At 36.7% G+C, this 15,714-nt stretch overlaps 1 protein-coding gene across 1 annotated transcript in view; it reads right to left on the bottom strand.

The window, feature by feature from the left end:
- The window catches only part of DPY19L2 (dpy-19 like 2), a gene marked incomplete at both ends in the record, with an annotated part of 74,637 nt that overhangs the window by 16,377 nt on the left and 42,546 nt on the right, over positions 1 to 15,714 (bottom strand). Inside the window, 4 exons of the mRNA XM_080701823.1 lie at positions 12 to 58; positions 8,750 to 8,821; positions 11,257 to 11,358; positions 14,053 to 14,133. Of these exons, the coding sequence (XP_080557949.1) occupies positions 12 to 58; positions 8,750 to 8,821; positions 11,257 to 11,358; positions 14,053 to 14,133 (302 nt within the window). The remainder of the gene's footprint in view (positions 1 to 11; positions 59 to 8,749; positions 8,822 to 11,256; positions 11,359 to 14,052; positions 14,134 to 15,714) is intronic.

The following is a 15,714-nucleotide window of genomic DNA, read 5'->3' as shown; positions in this document are numbered from 1 at the left end:
GATTTAATTACCTTAGATAAGTGTTTGTAGATAAGACACACAAAATGTCTCGAACAGTCTGTGAATAAGAATCAAGTCAGTGAGACTTTTCTAAACAATGTCGTGCCATTTTAAATGCTCTCACTCATTAACATAAATAACCCACAGTAGAAGAAGTAATTTTAATGTTAAAGTAAGTTTTCAGGAACAACTTAGTTTCATTTCTGCCCAGGCAAATCACTTTTAAATGTTAACTTATTGTTTTACTTTAAAAAGTACATGGGAATAGATCTTAAGGTTCACTTTCACTCTAAAATCGTAAGCTTTAAAATGTGGATAACTACTTACTGGTGTTGTGCGTTTACATTTTTATTGGGCAGGGGAGCAGGGGCAGGACAGCTCCTTCTCTATATTTTCAAAGGCTTTTTTTTTAATCTTGTCTCCCAAGAAAACTAAGAGTCTCCATTCCCTCCCGCCCACTGCACACATGTATATTCCAACTTCACCCAAAACTCTGGATTTTTGTTAAATTCACTACAACGTATCTTTCTCCCTGATTTCTCTTCTGACTTAAAGTGGCTGCTACACGCCTCGAACATACTCATCAAAACACGTCAGACAGTGATGTGGGTGGGAGGGAAGAAAAGTGGAAAGGTATGGTGGTGCAGAAATCATGTTACTGTGATAATTTGAACAGCAAAAATAAATACATATCGACTTAAGGTATGAAGACTGGTAAACAATATAAATAAATATGGTTCAAAATTGCGAAACAGTAACCTAAGGACTCACTGCTATCCAGTGGGCTTTTAGATAAATTTCTTGCAAGATATCTGCAAGTGGTATTTTAAATATTACTTCTTTTATTATGATATATTCTTGTCATGAAAATACTGAATGTATAGAAAACATTTTTTCTTTTTCTTTTATTATTATTATTTATTATTTTTTATTATTATTATTATTATTATTATTATTATTATTATTATTATTATTATTTTGGTGGTACTGGGGTTCCTGGAAGCCCTTCTACCTCCGGGCTACACTCCCAGACCTATTTTTACATTTTTATTTGGAAACAGGGTCTCCTAAGCCAGCGCACGCGGCTGGCTTCGAACCTGCGCGATCCTCCTGTCTCTGCCTCCCAAGCACGGGGATGACAAGCGTGCGCCACCACGCTCGGCTTTTCTTTTGATTTTTTGAAACAGGGTCTCACTGAGTTGCGAAGGGCCTCAGTAAGTAGCTAAGGTTGTCTGTGAACCCTGATCCTCTGGTCTCCACCTACCAGATGCTGGTATTACAAGGGTGGGCCACCACATCCAGCTTGGAAGAACATTTTTGAATGCCTAAAGAAATTTCTTCTGTGTATGTCTACTCAGAATAGATCAGGACTTGCTTGAATGTGCCGTGCATTTCAGACACTGATGTGGTGCTGTTCTTTTTCTCTTTCACTGGTGCATTGCCATCACACATCTTGATGCAGTGATAAAGGCATACATGCACGCAGTGCCCCAGCTCCCACCCCACTCTCTCCCTCTTCCCTCTCCCCGGAGCACAGCGATTGTCTTGGGTTGAGTATGTGTATGTATATCATGTCCTTTGAGGTGTTCTCCTCTTCAAGTCTCCCTCCCTCCTCTCGTTAGGCCCCCCTTCACTCCGCTAAAGCTTCCCTCCTTTATCTGAAGTCCCTCTTGTGTTCCAGCTTCTACAGGAGGAAGAACATCCGACCTTTGACGTTTGTGACTGACTAATCTCACCTAGTTGGATCACATAGTAGGTTCATTTCTGTTCTTCTGAGGACCCTTCACAGTCTTCCAAAGTGATTGTACTAACTTGCGATCCCACCAGCAGTGTACCAGAGTTCCTACTTCACCACATCCTCACATTTACTATTGTGTTTTTAATGATTGCCATTCTAACAGGGGTTAGGTGAAATCTCAGAGTAATTTTGATTTGAAATTCTCTGATTGCTAATGATGTTGAACTAATAAGTTGCTAATAAACATATGAATTATATTTTCGTATATTTGTTGGTCATTTGCATTTCTCCTTTGTGAAGGGTATATTTAGTTTACTTGCCCATTTTTTGATTGGGCTATTTGTTTTTTTGGTGATTAGTTTCTCGAGTTCTTTTTGCATTCTAGGCATTAGTCCTCTATCAGAGGAGTAGCTGGCAAAGACCTCCTCCCATTCTGTAGGCTCTCTCTTAATGTACTTGATAGTTTCCTTTGCTACACAGAGGCTCTTCAGTTTAATGCAGTCCCACATATCAATCTTTGTTTTAATTTCTTATGACTTTGGGGTCTTGCTGAGGAAGTTTTTATCCATGCCTGTGCACTGGAGTGTTGGTCGTATGCCCTCTCTAAGTAACTTCAAAATCTCTGGTCTAACTTGTAGGTCTTTGATCCATCTTGAATTGACTCTTGTGCAGGGTGGGAAAGTGGGGTTTATTTCCATTTTCCTGTATACGAATAACCAGTTTTGCCGGCACCATTTGTGGATGAGGCTATCTTTTTTCCAGAGTATGTTTTTGGCCCCTTTGTCAAAAATCATTTGGCTCTAAGTGTATGGATTTGTTTCTGAGTCTTCTATTTTGCTCCTTTGGTCTATGTGCCTGTTTCTGTGCCAATACCATGCTGTTTTTATTACTGTAGCTCTGTATTATCGTTTGAAATCTGGTATTGTGATGCCTCTTTTATGGTTCTTATTGCTGAGAACTATTTTGGGTATTCTGGGTATTTTGCTTTTCCATATGAATTTAAGGGCTGACTTTTCTATATCTGTGAAGAATAAATATTGTATTTTAATAGGGATTGCATTTAATCTTTAGATCAGTTTTTGAAGGACTGCCTTTTGATATTTGTTCTGCCTACCCAAGAGCATGGGAAATCCTTCCACCTTCTAAGATCTTCAATTTCTTTTTTAATGTTTTATAGTTTTGATTGTAGAGGTCTTTTACTGCCTTGGTTAGATTTATTCCTAAGTATTTTATTGTTTTGAGGCTATTGTTACTGGAAATGATCATGGCATGTGCAAACAGAGATAGTTTCAGTTCTTACTTTCCTGTGTGTATTCCATGTATTTCCTTCTCTTGCCTTATGTTCTGGCTAGAGTCTCAGTACTATATTGAAAAAGTGGTGATAGTGGACATCCTTGTTTTGTTCCTGATTTTAAAGAAAATTCCAGTACTTTCCCCCCATTCTATATGATATTGGCTGTGGGACTATTGTATCTTGCCTTTATAATCTTGAAGTAGGTTCCTTCTATTCCGATTCTTTGCGGTGCTTTTAGCATAAATTGTTGGATTTTGTCAAATGCTCTTTAAGAATCTATTGAAATGCTCATGTGATTTTTGTCCTTAGTTCTGTCTATGTAGTAATTTACATGGTTGTACTTCATATGTTGAACCAGCCTTGCATCTCTGGAATGAATCTGATTTGGTCATGGTGTGTAATTTTCTTAATATGGTTTTGAGTGCACATTGCTAGTATTTTGTTTTGAAGTTTTGTGTCTAAGTTCAGCAATAGTGTTGATCTATAATTTTCTTGAGCTATCTTTATTTGGTTTTGGTATTAATGTGATGTTGGCTTAATGTGTTTGAGAGAATCCTGTCTCTTTCTATTTCATGGAATATACTAAGAAGTATAGGGTTTAGGTATTCTATAAGAGTTTTATAAAATTCAGCTGGGGAAACATTTGGGGTTGGGCTTTTCTTTGATAGTAGTCTATTGCTTCTTCAATTGCTATTGGTTGGTTGAAGTTTTTCTATATCTTCTTGGCTCAACTTAGTAAGTTTAAATGTGTCTAAAAATTTGTCAATTTTATCTAGGTTTTCCATTTGTTGGAATATAGTTTTTCAAATTAGTTTCTGATAATCCTCTGGATTTTCATGCTATCTGTTGTAATATCACCTTTTTCATCTCTTATTTTAGTAATTTTGATTGATTCTATTTTTATTTGGTTAGTTTGGCTAATGGTTTTCTATATTCCTTTTTCAAGAAACCAACTTTTAGTTTTCTTCAGTTTTTGTACTTTTGTTGTTGTTGTTCTCTACTTTATTGACTTCTGCTCTGATTTTAATGATTTCCTGTTTTTACTAGCTTTGGGATTAGACTGTTCCTGCTTTTTCAGGGCTTTGAGGTGTGTCATTAGGTTTTTTGTTTTGTTTTTGGTGATTTTCTGATCTTGTATGAAGAACACGCAGTGCTATAAATTTTCCTCTTAATAATATTAATATGTTGTGCTTCTATTTTCATTTGTTTCAAGGACTCTCCCATGACCCATTCCTCATTTAGCAGTGTGGTATTCAGCCTCCATGTACTAATGAAATTCCTCTGGGTCTTCTCATTGTTGGTTTCTAGTATCATCCCATTATGTTCTGAAAAGATGTAGTGTGTTGCATTTTCCAAAATTTGCTAGCATTCATTTTGTGGTTCAGGAATAGTCTATTTTGAAGATGTTCCATTAGCATTTGGAAATAATGTGTATTTAGCTGTAGGTGGATGGAATATTCTGTATGCTAGTCTAGTAGGTCCATTTGGATTGTGTTCCCTAGATTTGAGGAATCCTTGCTAACCTTTTGTCTGAAAGATCAGTCTAGTGGTGTGAGATGTTTGTTTAAGTCTCCCAATTGTTACCCAATATTATTGTGTTGGGATCTATATGAGACTTAATGTCATGAAGTTTGTTTTATAAAAGTGGTTGCAACTATGTTTGGAGCATAAATGTAGACTATTGTTATTGTTGGATCATTCCTTTTATCAGTAAAATGACCCTGCTTTGTCTCTTTTGATAATTTTAGGTTTGAAGTCTATTTTGTCTCAGAGTTGCTACCCTTGTTTGTCTTTGAGTTACATTAGCATGGATTACCTTGTTCTAGCCTTTCACCTTTAGTTTGCATCTTTACCCATAAGGTGCATTTCATGCAGGCAGAATATGAATGGTTATGATCTTTATTTTGCCACTTTATATCTTTTAATTGGGGACATGAAGCCATTGTTATTCAGTCTAATTGTTGAGGGATAATTTTTAATTCCTAACATGTTATGTTGTAATTTCTGTTTGAGGTAGTATTTGTTCTTCTTTTCTTAGTTGTGCATTCGATGGAATTCATCTTTTCTTTAGTTCTGGCATTTATTTTTTCTTACTGTAATTTTTCCTTCAAATATTTTCTCTAGTGCTGGTTTGGAAAAATGAATTAAGCTTCTGTTTGTTATGGAAGATTTTTGTTTCTCTTTCAGATTTGGAAGATATGCTTGCTGACTAGAGTAGTCTTGGCTGGAAGTTTTCTTCCAGGGTTTGGAATATGTTGATCCAGGCCCTCCTGGCTTTCCTCACTTGGTTTGAGAAGACTGGTTGGATTATTGTTTTACCTCAGAATATCACTCAGTTTTTTTACTCTTGTTGCATTTAATATTTTCTTTTTGACTTCTACGTTATTCAATCAAAACTTTTTTCATTGGTGCATTGTAGTTATACATATTAATGGGGTACAATATGGTAGAGACATACATGCACACATCACTCATTTAGCCCTTCCCCGATTGCCACCCCATGCCCTCCCCCCCCCTCCGTCTAATGTTTAGCTTAGTGAATGACTTTGTGGATCTATATCATGTACATTAGGAAATTTCTTCCTTATCCTCTCCCTTCCCCTCAGTCAGGTCGCCTTATTTGCTCATCTATAGTTTCTTCTTATTCATCTAGAGTTCCTCCTATGACCCATTTTCTCTCTAGCTTCTGCATACTAGAGAGAGCATCTGATTTCTTACATTTTGTGACTGAGTAATCTCACTTATAATAATGTTCTCCAGTTCCATCCAGTTCCCTGTAAATGATATCATTTTGTTCTTCTTTTGGTGAAGTATAATTCCACTTGTGTATCCCATAGTTTTATAATCCATTCATCTGTTGATGGATACCTTGTCTGGTTCATAATTTATCAAATGTGAATTGTTCAGCTATAAACATAGACACCCAAGCATTAATTTGGTAATTTGGTTTCCATTCTTTTGTGCAGATATTTCGAAGGGATATTTCTGGATCATATAGAAGGTTCATTCTCATTCTTCTGGGAATCCTCTATACTGTTTTCAAGAGTAGTTGCACTAATTTGCAATCCCACCAATGTATTTGAGTTCCCACTTCTCCACATTCTTGACATTTCTTCTTGTTTGTGTTTTTGTTGTTGTTGTTGTTGTTTTTTTGGTGGTACTGGGGTTTCTGGAAGCCCTTCTACCTCCAGGCTACACTCCCAGACCTATTTTTACATTTTTATTTGGAAACAGGGTCTCCTACGCCAGCGCACGTGGCTGGCTTCAAACCTGCACGATCCTCCTGTCTCTGCCTCCCAAGCGCGGGGATTACAAGCATGCGCCACCATGCCCGGCTCTTGTTTGTGTTTTGAATGATTGCCATTATAGTTGGAGTTCAGAGAAATCTCAAGGTAGCTTTGATTTGCATCTCTCTGATTACTAATGATGTTGAACATTTTTTCAAACATTTATTGGCCATTTGAATTTCTTCTTTTGCAAAGTGCCTAGTTCAGTTGCCAATTTTTTTTAAGTTGGGCTATTTGTTTTCTTAGCGGTAAGTTTCTTGAGCTCTCTGTATGTTCTAGATATTAGTGCTATTGGAGGAATAGTTGGTAAAAATTTTCTCCCATTCTGTTGGCTATTAAGGTTCTTGATAGTTTACTTTGCTGTACATTTGATTACGTGCTGTGGTGAGCCTTTTCTCTGATCTTGTTTAGTAGGGGTACTATATGTTTCCTGAAACTTTTTTATCAACCTCTTCTATGTTTTGGAAATTGTCTGATACTATTTATCTGAAGAGAGTTTTGATTCTTTTGGTTTTGGTTTCTAGACCCTCTTCTATACCTATTGTTTTAAATTGTCCAAAATCTCTTGGATGTCCAGCTCGTAATGTCAAATAGATTTTTATAAATTATTTACTATGCATTCATTTTTAAAGTGGTCATCTTCTAGGAGTGAGATTCTGTTTTTCACGTGGTCTAGTCTACCAATGATAGTTTGTATTGATGTTCTCCTTTCATTTATCGCATTCTTCACTTCCTTTGTAGCTTCTTTTTTAAATTTCTGTTCGGGCTATCAGTTTCTTTGTTTATATAATCTTTCAGGCTCTCCCTGAACTTTTTTCTGAAATCCTGGATCATTTCTACTACTAAACTTCTGAATTCTCTTTCTAAAATTCTCTGCAGCTCTAAGTTGTTGGGCTCTGTTGTTGTGGGATTGTGAGGGCTGATTGTTTCCTTGCTATTCTTCTTTCTCGTGTTTTCAGGTTAAAAAAATAACATTTTCTGTTATTTCTCTCTCCCACTCTGGGGATTTCCTAAGTCTAATCCATTTCACTTTATAATATTGTATTCTGGAGGTAAATATCTATCTTTATGTATGTTGTAAAAGTGGATTGTCTCAGCTGTATGGGTATTCATGACTATTTGTTGACTATTTTTCACCCTACGATGCCTTCTTTGCTATTTGTGTCCGGTACCACCACTCTGTTGTTCTGTCTCTAGATAGTCAGGATTGGGCTGCAGCTACACAGGACTCTGTTTGCCCACTGTGGTGGGGGCATTGATGGTTTCTGTGTGTTAAAGACTAGGAACCTGCCTGTTGCCTTCCTAATATGGAGTAGCCTTTGAAGTACGGGCTAGTGATGTTCTGTGTCTTGTGAATTTCTAACCATCTATATGTGGGATGCTGGGCAGTCAGTAGGCTGAAGCTGGCTTGTCCATACTGTCTGGAAGTTCACTTTGCTGTTTCACTTATCTGGTCCAGCCTCAGAAGTACAGGTTTAGAGAAATTATACCTGTTTCCAGGTGTGCACTGGAGCCGGGCATGAACAGGACTGTGCGATTCTGTGTTTGGTGCTCATGTTTTCCATGGTGCATGTCTCAGGTTGCTGGTATAAAAGTTTTGGGAGTTTCCAAAGTTCCTGATTGTCAGGGGTGTAGACTACTGTCCTTGCAGCTCTGCTTGTTCAGAGATTTGTTGCTTCTTTTTTCTTTTTACCCTTCATGTTTAAAAACATCCTTATAAATCTTCTTGAGTCTGTCTTTAGTTCCCACCTCCCATGAATGTAGTCTAGGGTGTGGAATGTTGCTCAATTCAGAGCTCCTGAGACATCTAGAGACTAACTCGCCTTAGGGTCCTATTCTTTTGCCATCTTCCCAGAAGGATCCATGTTGTGCTTTTCTTTTCCATAGCACCTGTCACAACTGTAATTCTGTGACCATTTGCTTAACTTTTGCTACCTCTCATTCCCCAGGACTTTCCAAGACTGTAGTAGACACATTTTATTTGTCCAGCATACCTACAATGTTAATATAGTTCAAATATATTAGAGATTAATAAAATCTTTTTTTTAATACTAGGGATTAAACACAAGGAAATTATACCTCTGAGCTACACCCCCAATCCTATTTTATTTTTCATTTTGAAACAGGGTCTTGCTGGGTTAATGACAGTCTCCTGTTTGCTAAGGCTATCCTCAAACCTGCAATCCTCCCGTCTCAGCCTCCTAAGTATTGGGATTACAAGGGCATACCACTACACCCAGCTCTGATAAAATCTTTTGAGAGAACAAGTTAAAATATTGACTTTCTAAAAAAGTTAAGTATAATATTTTATTTTAAGAATTTAGAGAGGAAAAGAACTTATCTTAAAAATTAGAATTCTGAGCAGTAAGCATTAACTATTATACACTTTATCCTGAGCCTAAAAGCAAGTGAAAAAATGTTTCAAAATACCTTTCTAAAGATAAAATAAGTAATCACCAGAACAACTGGAAGCAGTAATGTCTTTGTATATCTCAGTGGAGTCTGAAATACAGCAAATTTTTCAAAAGTTATTTATTACATTTTTATTACATTAGTAAAAATCGATGTCATATTAAATGCTATGATGATGTTTGGTAAAGATAAAACCTCTGTAATTAATAGTATACTTATCAGCTTTCACATTCTAATTCAAGGATGAAAACCCTAATACTTATATAAAATATTGAATAAATTAATGATAAAACTATTAAACATAGAATTTTTCCTTTTAGTTTTTTTCTTTCCAAGTTTTTTTTAGTAGTATGAATTGAACCTAGGAATGTTTCACCTGAGTCCCTTAAAAATTTTTTTTTTAAAAAATAAGGTCTCAGCCGGGCGTGGTCGTGCACGCTTGTAATCCCTGTGCTTGGGAGGAAGAGACAGGAGGATCATGCAGGTTGGAAGCCAGCCCCGTCTGCCGTGCGCGATGGCTTAGGAGACCCTGTTTCCAAATTTTAAAAAAAAGTAAAAATAGGTCTGGGAGTGTAGCCCGGAGGTAGAAGGGCTTCCAGGAACTCCAGTACCACCAAAAAATAAAAATAAAAAATAAGGTCTCAGTCTTTCAGGTTCACTATCAGCTTGAAATCCTCCTGTCTCAGCCACCTGAGCAGCTGAAATTATTGTGTTTGGTTTTTTTCTTCATTTTGGTAATATTAAGTTTAAACACATGTATTACTGATCCTTGGACCATCACTGTCCTTTCCTGAACTACAAAATTCCATTGCTTTCAGTAGTGAAACTAGAACTAACAAGAAAGAAAGCTAGCCAAAGTAATAATTTAAAATAACTGTAGAAACAATGTCAGGTAAATAAAAATAAGTATCACGACCTACTATTGTGATTTTCCATGTAGCTAAATTATGTATTTCTTAAACAGAAACCAGATCATTTTTTCTTTATAGTCCTAAAGCAAACTGCCTCACAAAACGTGATAGATATTTTTAATTAGTGAAATAGATAAAGGAACAGTGTAAATTTTCATTATTATATTCATTATTATATATTCATTATATACCCACTGCTAATTTAGAATCCATAATTATTAGGCAGGACTGATAAGGATCCTTTAGAGCCTGAGTGCTTGTTTCAGTCCCCCTGTGTACTTTAGACCAATCTTTTAAGCTTTGTTTAAAGAATATTACATGGTTACTAAGATCCTTTCCTGGTCTTGTATTTCAGAGGCAAATAATTTAAAACTTGACAACTTTGAGAAATTTTAAAAGGATATTGCCATGAATTTCTATATCTTAAAATTAGTTTTTTGTGGTACTGGGGATTGAACCCGGGGGTATTCTACCTACAAGTCCCCCCCCTAGCCCTATTTTTTTTTTTATTCTTTAGTTTGAAACAGGATCTCACTAAGTTGCAGAGGGTCTCTTTATGTAGCTAAGATTGACTTCAAACCTGGTGTCGTCCTGTCGTAGCCTCCCAAGTACTGGTATTACAAGTGTGTGCCACCACGCCACTCGTGGCTTAAATTTTTAAAATCTTTTTATTTATTTAATTTTGGAGGTACTGGGGGTGGAATCCAGGGGCTTTCTACCTCCAGATTATACTCCCAGACCTATTTTATACTTTATTTGGAAACAGGATCTCATTAAGTTGCTGAGAGCCTCACTCAGTAGCTGAGGCTGGCTTTGAACCTGTGCGATCCTCCTGTCTCAGCCTCCCAAGCGCGGGGATTACAAACATGCACCACCACACCCGGTTTAAAATTATTTTTATATGCTCATTAAAAGCTAATAGTAGTATAACTGTCCTGGCAATATCATGTTAAAATTATAATCATTTTGTCACTAAATACAATAAAGTTTGTTTAAAATAAAAATGAGAATTTGGATTTTATTTTCCTGAATGATTTCACAATGTCAAGTGGCCTAGATTATTACAAGCAATTGATTTGTAATAATAGTGATTACAGTGGGTCATATAGTATGTTAAGTCCTTTTCCTGGATTATCTTACTTAGCCATCATCAGGAATTCTTTAAAATAGGGGATTGAAGCTGGGCATGGTGGCACAGGCTTGTAATCCCAGCATTTGGGAGGCTGAGACTGGAGGATCGCAGTTACCGGCTACTTAGTGAAGCCCTCCGCAACTTACTGAGACCTGTTTCAAAATAAAGAGTAAAAACAAAAAAAACAAAAAAACAACAACAACAAAAAACAGGACAGGGTGTATAGTTTGGGGGTCGAATGCCCCTGGGTTCCAACCCCAGACCCACAAAATAAATAAGTAAATAAGTAAATAAAATAGGGGCTATGAGTTACTGATTTTACAGATATAACAGGTGAGAAAGACCACATGGTTACCCAATATTATGGTAAAAATAATACAGTTCAGTGTTTTTGAGTAACAATTTTAAGTTTCAGATTAAAAGGAAAACTATAGAGCAAAGAATCATCACACTTGTAGAGAATTGAAGACTGAACTTCATACCGCTTGCTCCATGAAGTCAAATTCAGGAGCACATGTGTACATCAAGGTATCAAAGTCAGTATACCCTAAGATTCTGGCAGCTATAAGGTCACTCAGGCGAATCTAAAAGAAAATAAAAGTCAAATGAATAAAAATTACATATATAATTATAGGTATAATAATTGATTTAATGTAAGAGTAACAAAGTCTACAGAACAAATAAATTCAAGGTAGATAACTAATGTCTCCAGAATTCATGTAAATCAAATTTACTGTGCTGATTCATCAATATAAATAAAAAAGAGATATCAAGAGAATAGTAGAAAAATAGAAAGAGGTTTTAAAAATAAGTCGAGCAGATAATAAAGCTGAAATAAACACATCTGGGTAAAAAATCACCATGCAGTTTAATCATGAGATTTTATAATCAATTAAATCATCATGCAAAGTTTTTCATTTCACCTTTCACCACACACTGTAAATTGTGAACATTCTGTGAATTGTTATTTTCACAAAGCCTCGTTAACTGGCATACCTCTTAACATTTTTCAGGTATACATTCAAGCCATTAAATATGATAGCTATTCTTCAGGAGAGTCAGAACAATTATACACACTACTTTGATTTAGTTACTTGATTCCCAAAGCCTTAAAACTGTATAGTACCAATCAAAACTTCTTTGGAACAGCTTCCCCTTTTCTACTGATGATTCACTACTACGTTGGTGAGACGATTATTTTTCCACTACATTCTCAGAAGGCCAGAATAAAGAGAAATTATTTGGCATATATAAACTTAGTTCATATTATTTGAGACTAATTATTTTATAATAAGTTTGATAATCATCAGTGGTTTTCATTCATTCGCCGTTCCTTTTATTTACCAGTAGCAAGAATAACTTAGAGTTGCTCTTTTTTTCTAATTTAGAGTAGGCATGGTGGCTAATTAATTAAAGAATTTTAATTTAATGTCTTCACCACAGCTGTCAACTAGTAGAAGTCCCTGAGATTAGCCAAGGGGTGTGTGTAATTTTTAAGATTTGCAGAGTTAGGTGACAATATGGAGCAAGGCAAGAAGCAAAACTATAAACCAACTTAATTTAAAAATAAATAAGTTAGATGGCCTAAATACAGTCTCTCAAAAGACACGTACCATCTAAAATGAAACATTAATAGCAATTAAAAAGGAAAGAAAAAAGGGAAATGTGTCCAAAATACCAGAAAAAAAACCAACAACACAGGAACAGATGAGTCTAATAAACCACTATCCCAAGGTAGAAATAAATAGCGAATAAAAGTTTACATTCAAAAATTTTATTTAACATGAACATGTATGTATGTTTTACTGGACAGTAACAGAACCTGACCTTTGAGAAAGAAACATAGTCACCTGGTGATGTGAACATAACTTTAACATCAGACCCTGATTGTGTAGTACTACATAAGGTGAATTCCATAGTACATTGTGGGGATATGCTCACACCTGTTTACTTCTTAACAGAAACTGTCAGAAATCAAATGCAAATGTATGCATTACTTTCTATTTCATAAACTACTTAGTTAAGTTGGGACATGGACCTTCAAATGGGCCATTATTATATTAGCCTTAAACTAAAGTACCACCCAGAGATAAAATCTCTAAATATATTTTAAGAGATGAAAAGACAAAAAAACTTTTTGTATTTTCTTTTACTATTAAAAAGAAAAAAAAAAAACTTTAACAAGCCAGGTGTGGTGATGCATGTTTGTAAACCCAGTACTTGGGAGGCCGAGACAGAGGGACTGCAGGTTCACAGCCAGCCTCAGCTACTTAGTGAGGCCCCTACAACTTAGAGAGAACCTGTTCCAAACTGAATAATAAAATATAAAGCTGGTCATGGTGGCACATGCTTGAAATCCCGCATTTGGGAGGCTAAGACCGGAGTATTGTCGTTCGTGGACAGCCTCAGCTACTTAGTGAGGCCCTCCTTAACTTAGTGATACCCTGTTCCAAAATAAAGAATAAAAAATAGGGCAGAAGGTGTAGCTCAGAGGTCGAATACCCCCGGGTTTCATCCCCAGACCTGCATAAATAAATAAATAAGGCTGAGGGTGTAGCTCAGAGGTAGAATGCCCCTTGGTTCAGTCCCCAGTACTGTACCAAAAATAAAGACTTAAAGTCATATCTTAATTTCAATCCATAATTATAAACAAACTTATATTGGTATTTTTAGGAATTTGGTATTTTAAAGTTGAGTATAGAGTGCTCATATTGTAGCATCTACAATAAACAGGAAAGTTATTTAAAGAAATGACTATTTGTATTTTACCTGAAATATTACAAGTAACTACTAAGCAAATTATTTTTTCCTAGAAGAGTACATCAATATTCACTAACTTAACCTTTTCCTAGCAGCTGCAAAGATCACTGAACTGCAGGATTTTATTACTGACTGCCAATGATATTTGGGGACCTTAAAGAAATGGAGACCTCAGCTGGGTGTGGTGGTGCACCCTTGTAATCCCAGCATTTGGGAGGCTGAGATGGGAGAATAGTGGTTCATGGACAACCATAGCTACTTAGTGAGGCCCTTGGCAACTCAGTGAGACCCTGTTTCAAAATAAACAATAAAAAATATGACTGGGGATATAGCTCAGAGGTAGAATGCCCCTAGGTTTCATCCCCAGTACTGCAAAAACATAATAAATAAATAAATAAATAAATAAATAAATAAATAAAATTGAGACCTGTATAAAATTGAGAGATAAGAAAAGCTCATAAGTTTTCATGCAGCTACATTATTTTAGGAACTGAATGCTTTAACTAGAAAATACTTACATGGTCTGAAACTCCTAAGATTTTGGATGTCAGAAATTTCAGGATGATTGTTCCACACCACCAAGCACAACCTTGAATTAACTAGACAATAAAACAAGTTCAATATTAAAATTAAAATACCCAGTGACAATATCCAATTAATACCAACAAGTGGCATTCAAAGAATTTAATCACTGAGTTATAGGATTAGCCCTAAATAAAAGGGATGCCCCTTCTAAGAAATTTTGTTTAATGGCAAAGAACTGAAACTGATAATACTACTACAAAATATGTGTTAAAACCAGAGCTCGACATATACTAAAGTCAAAGACCATTTCTACGTTATTCCTTTTCAACCTCTGTTAAGAATTAAGACAGAGGGTATGTGTTATTTCTAGCTAAAATAAAAAAACACTATATTAAGAAGTCTTCCGCCACTCTTGTCAAACTATTAAATGGGTCTCTCTTCAAGAAAGGACAATTTAGGACTTCTGGGAAGATGGTGACCAAGTAAAGCGGCATTTATGAATTCCTCTAACAATCGATCTTTATTACTACAAAATTAGCGCTTCTCATAGCCAGAAAGCACCACCAGCAGAGAAATAAAAACTGGAAGTACAAGGGACAGAGAGAAGAAAGGTTAGAAGAATGGCCAGAAGCCAGAGAGGAAACCAGCCTGCATTCCAGCAGCGGCAAAGCCGCGCCACCGGCGCCATCTTCCCTCGCAGCGCCGGGCCCCAGAGAGGAGGGGGACTCAGAACAGAGCTATGAACCAAAGAGGAGATACAACGGCCTCACGGCCTGGATGTGGCAGCAGCGCCATACTGCCGCTGGCAGTGGAGAATTTACCGGACGGCTCCAGACCAGCGCATTCAACCAGCCACCAGGCTCCAGAGAGGAGGGGCGGACAGTGAGCTGAGGTGAGCAGCTGAAGATCAGCCGGGTGTATTTCAGCAGTTTTCTTGGTGCAGGGAGCATCTAAAGCTCCCAGGGGCTGGGCTAGCACGCCCTCCAGGGACTCAGAGTGGAGCTCAAAACCAGAAAAGAAATACGCCAGCCTCATGCCGAGGGTGTGGCAGCGGCGCCATACTGCCTTTGGTGACGGCAGTGAGTTCACCGAGTCTGCGACAGCGCATTCAACAACTGCTGGCATTGGCTACTGTTTATTGTCATTTTGAGAAGCAGAGAAACAAAATTTTGGTGTTCAGGGTTCCTGACTTCTGACCCCTGCTACGCCACCATCACCCATCCCTCACCACTTGAAAAAGTACTGTTTACCTTTTAACTCTTCTAAATCCATTCTACTAAGACTGGACTATACACAACAACCACAATCAATGGGAAGACAGCAGAAGAACAGGCCTGAGAACGTTGAAAATATGAGAACCAGAAATAGTGGAGAAACGACAGAAGTCACGAATACTGACCTACAAGAAATGCAAGAAGGGAAGTTCCGAATCTTGATTTACAATATGATGAAAGGATTTAAAACAAGTCTAGAGGAGATGAAAGATGAGTTGGAAACACTAAGAAAGAATCAGAAAGAGGTCTGGAATGAAATGAAAGAATATGTGAAATAAAGACAGCAATAGAAAGAAATTCTGGAAGATTAGATGAAATGGAAAACAGAATATCAATGTTAGAAGACAGTACATCCAAAACCGAAAACACGGTCAGCGATAT

Source organism: Muscardinus avellanarius (genome assembly GCF_963383645.1).
Source record: "Muscardinus avellanarius genome assembly, chromosome: 9".
Classification (NCBI taxonomy): Eukaryota; Metazoa; Chordata; class Mammalia; order Rodentia; family Gliridae; genus Muscardinus; species Muscardinus avellanarius.
Note: the sequence above shows the minus strand (reverse complement) of the source record. Positions and strands in the feature narration are given on the sequence as shown.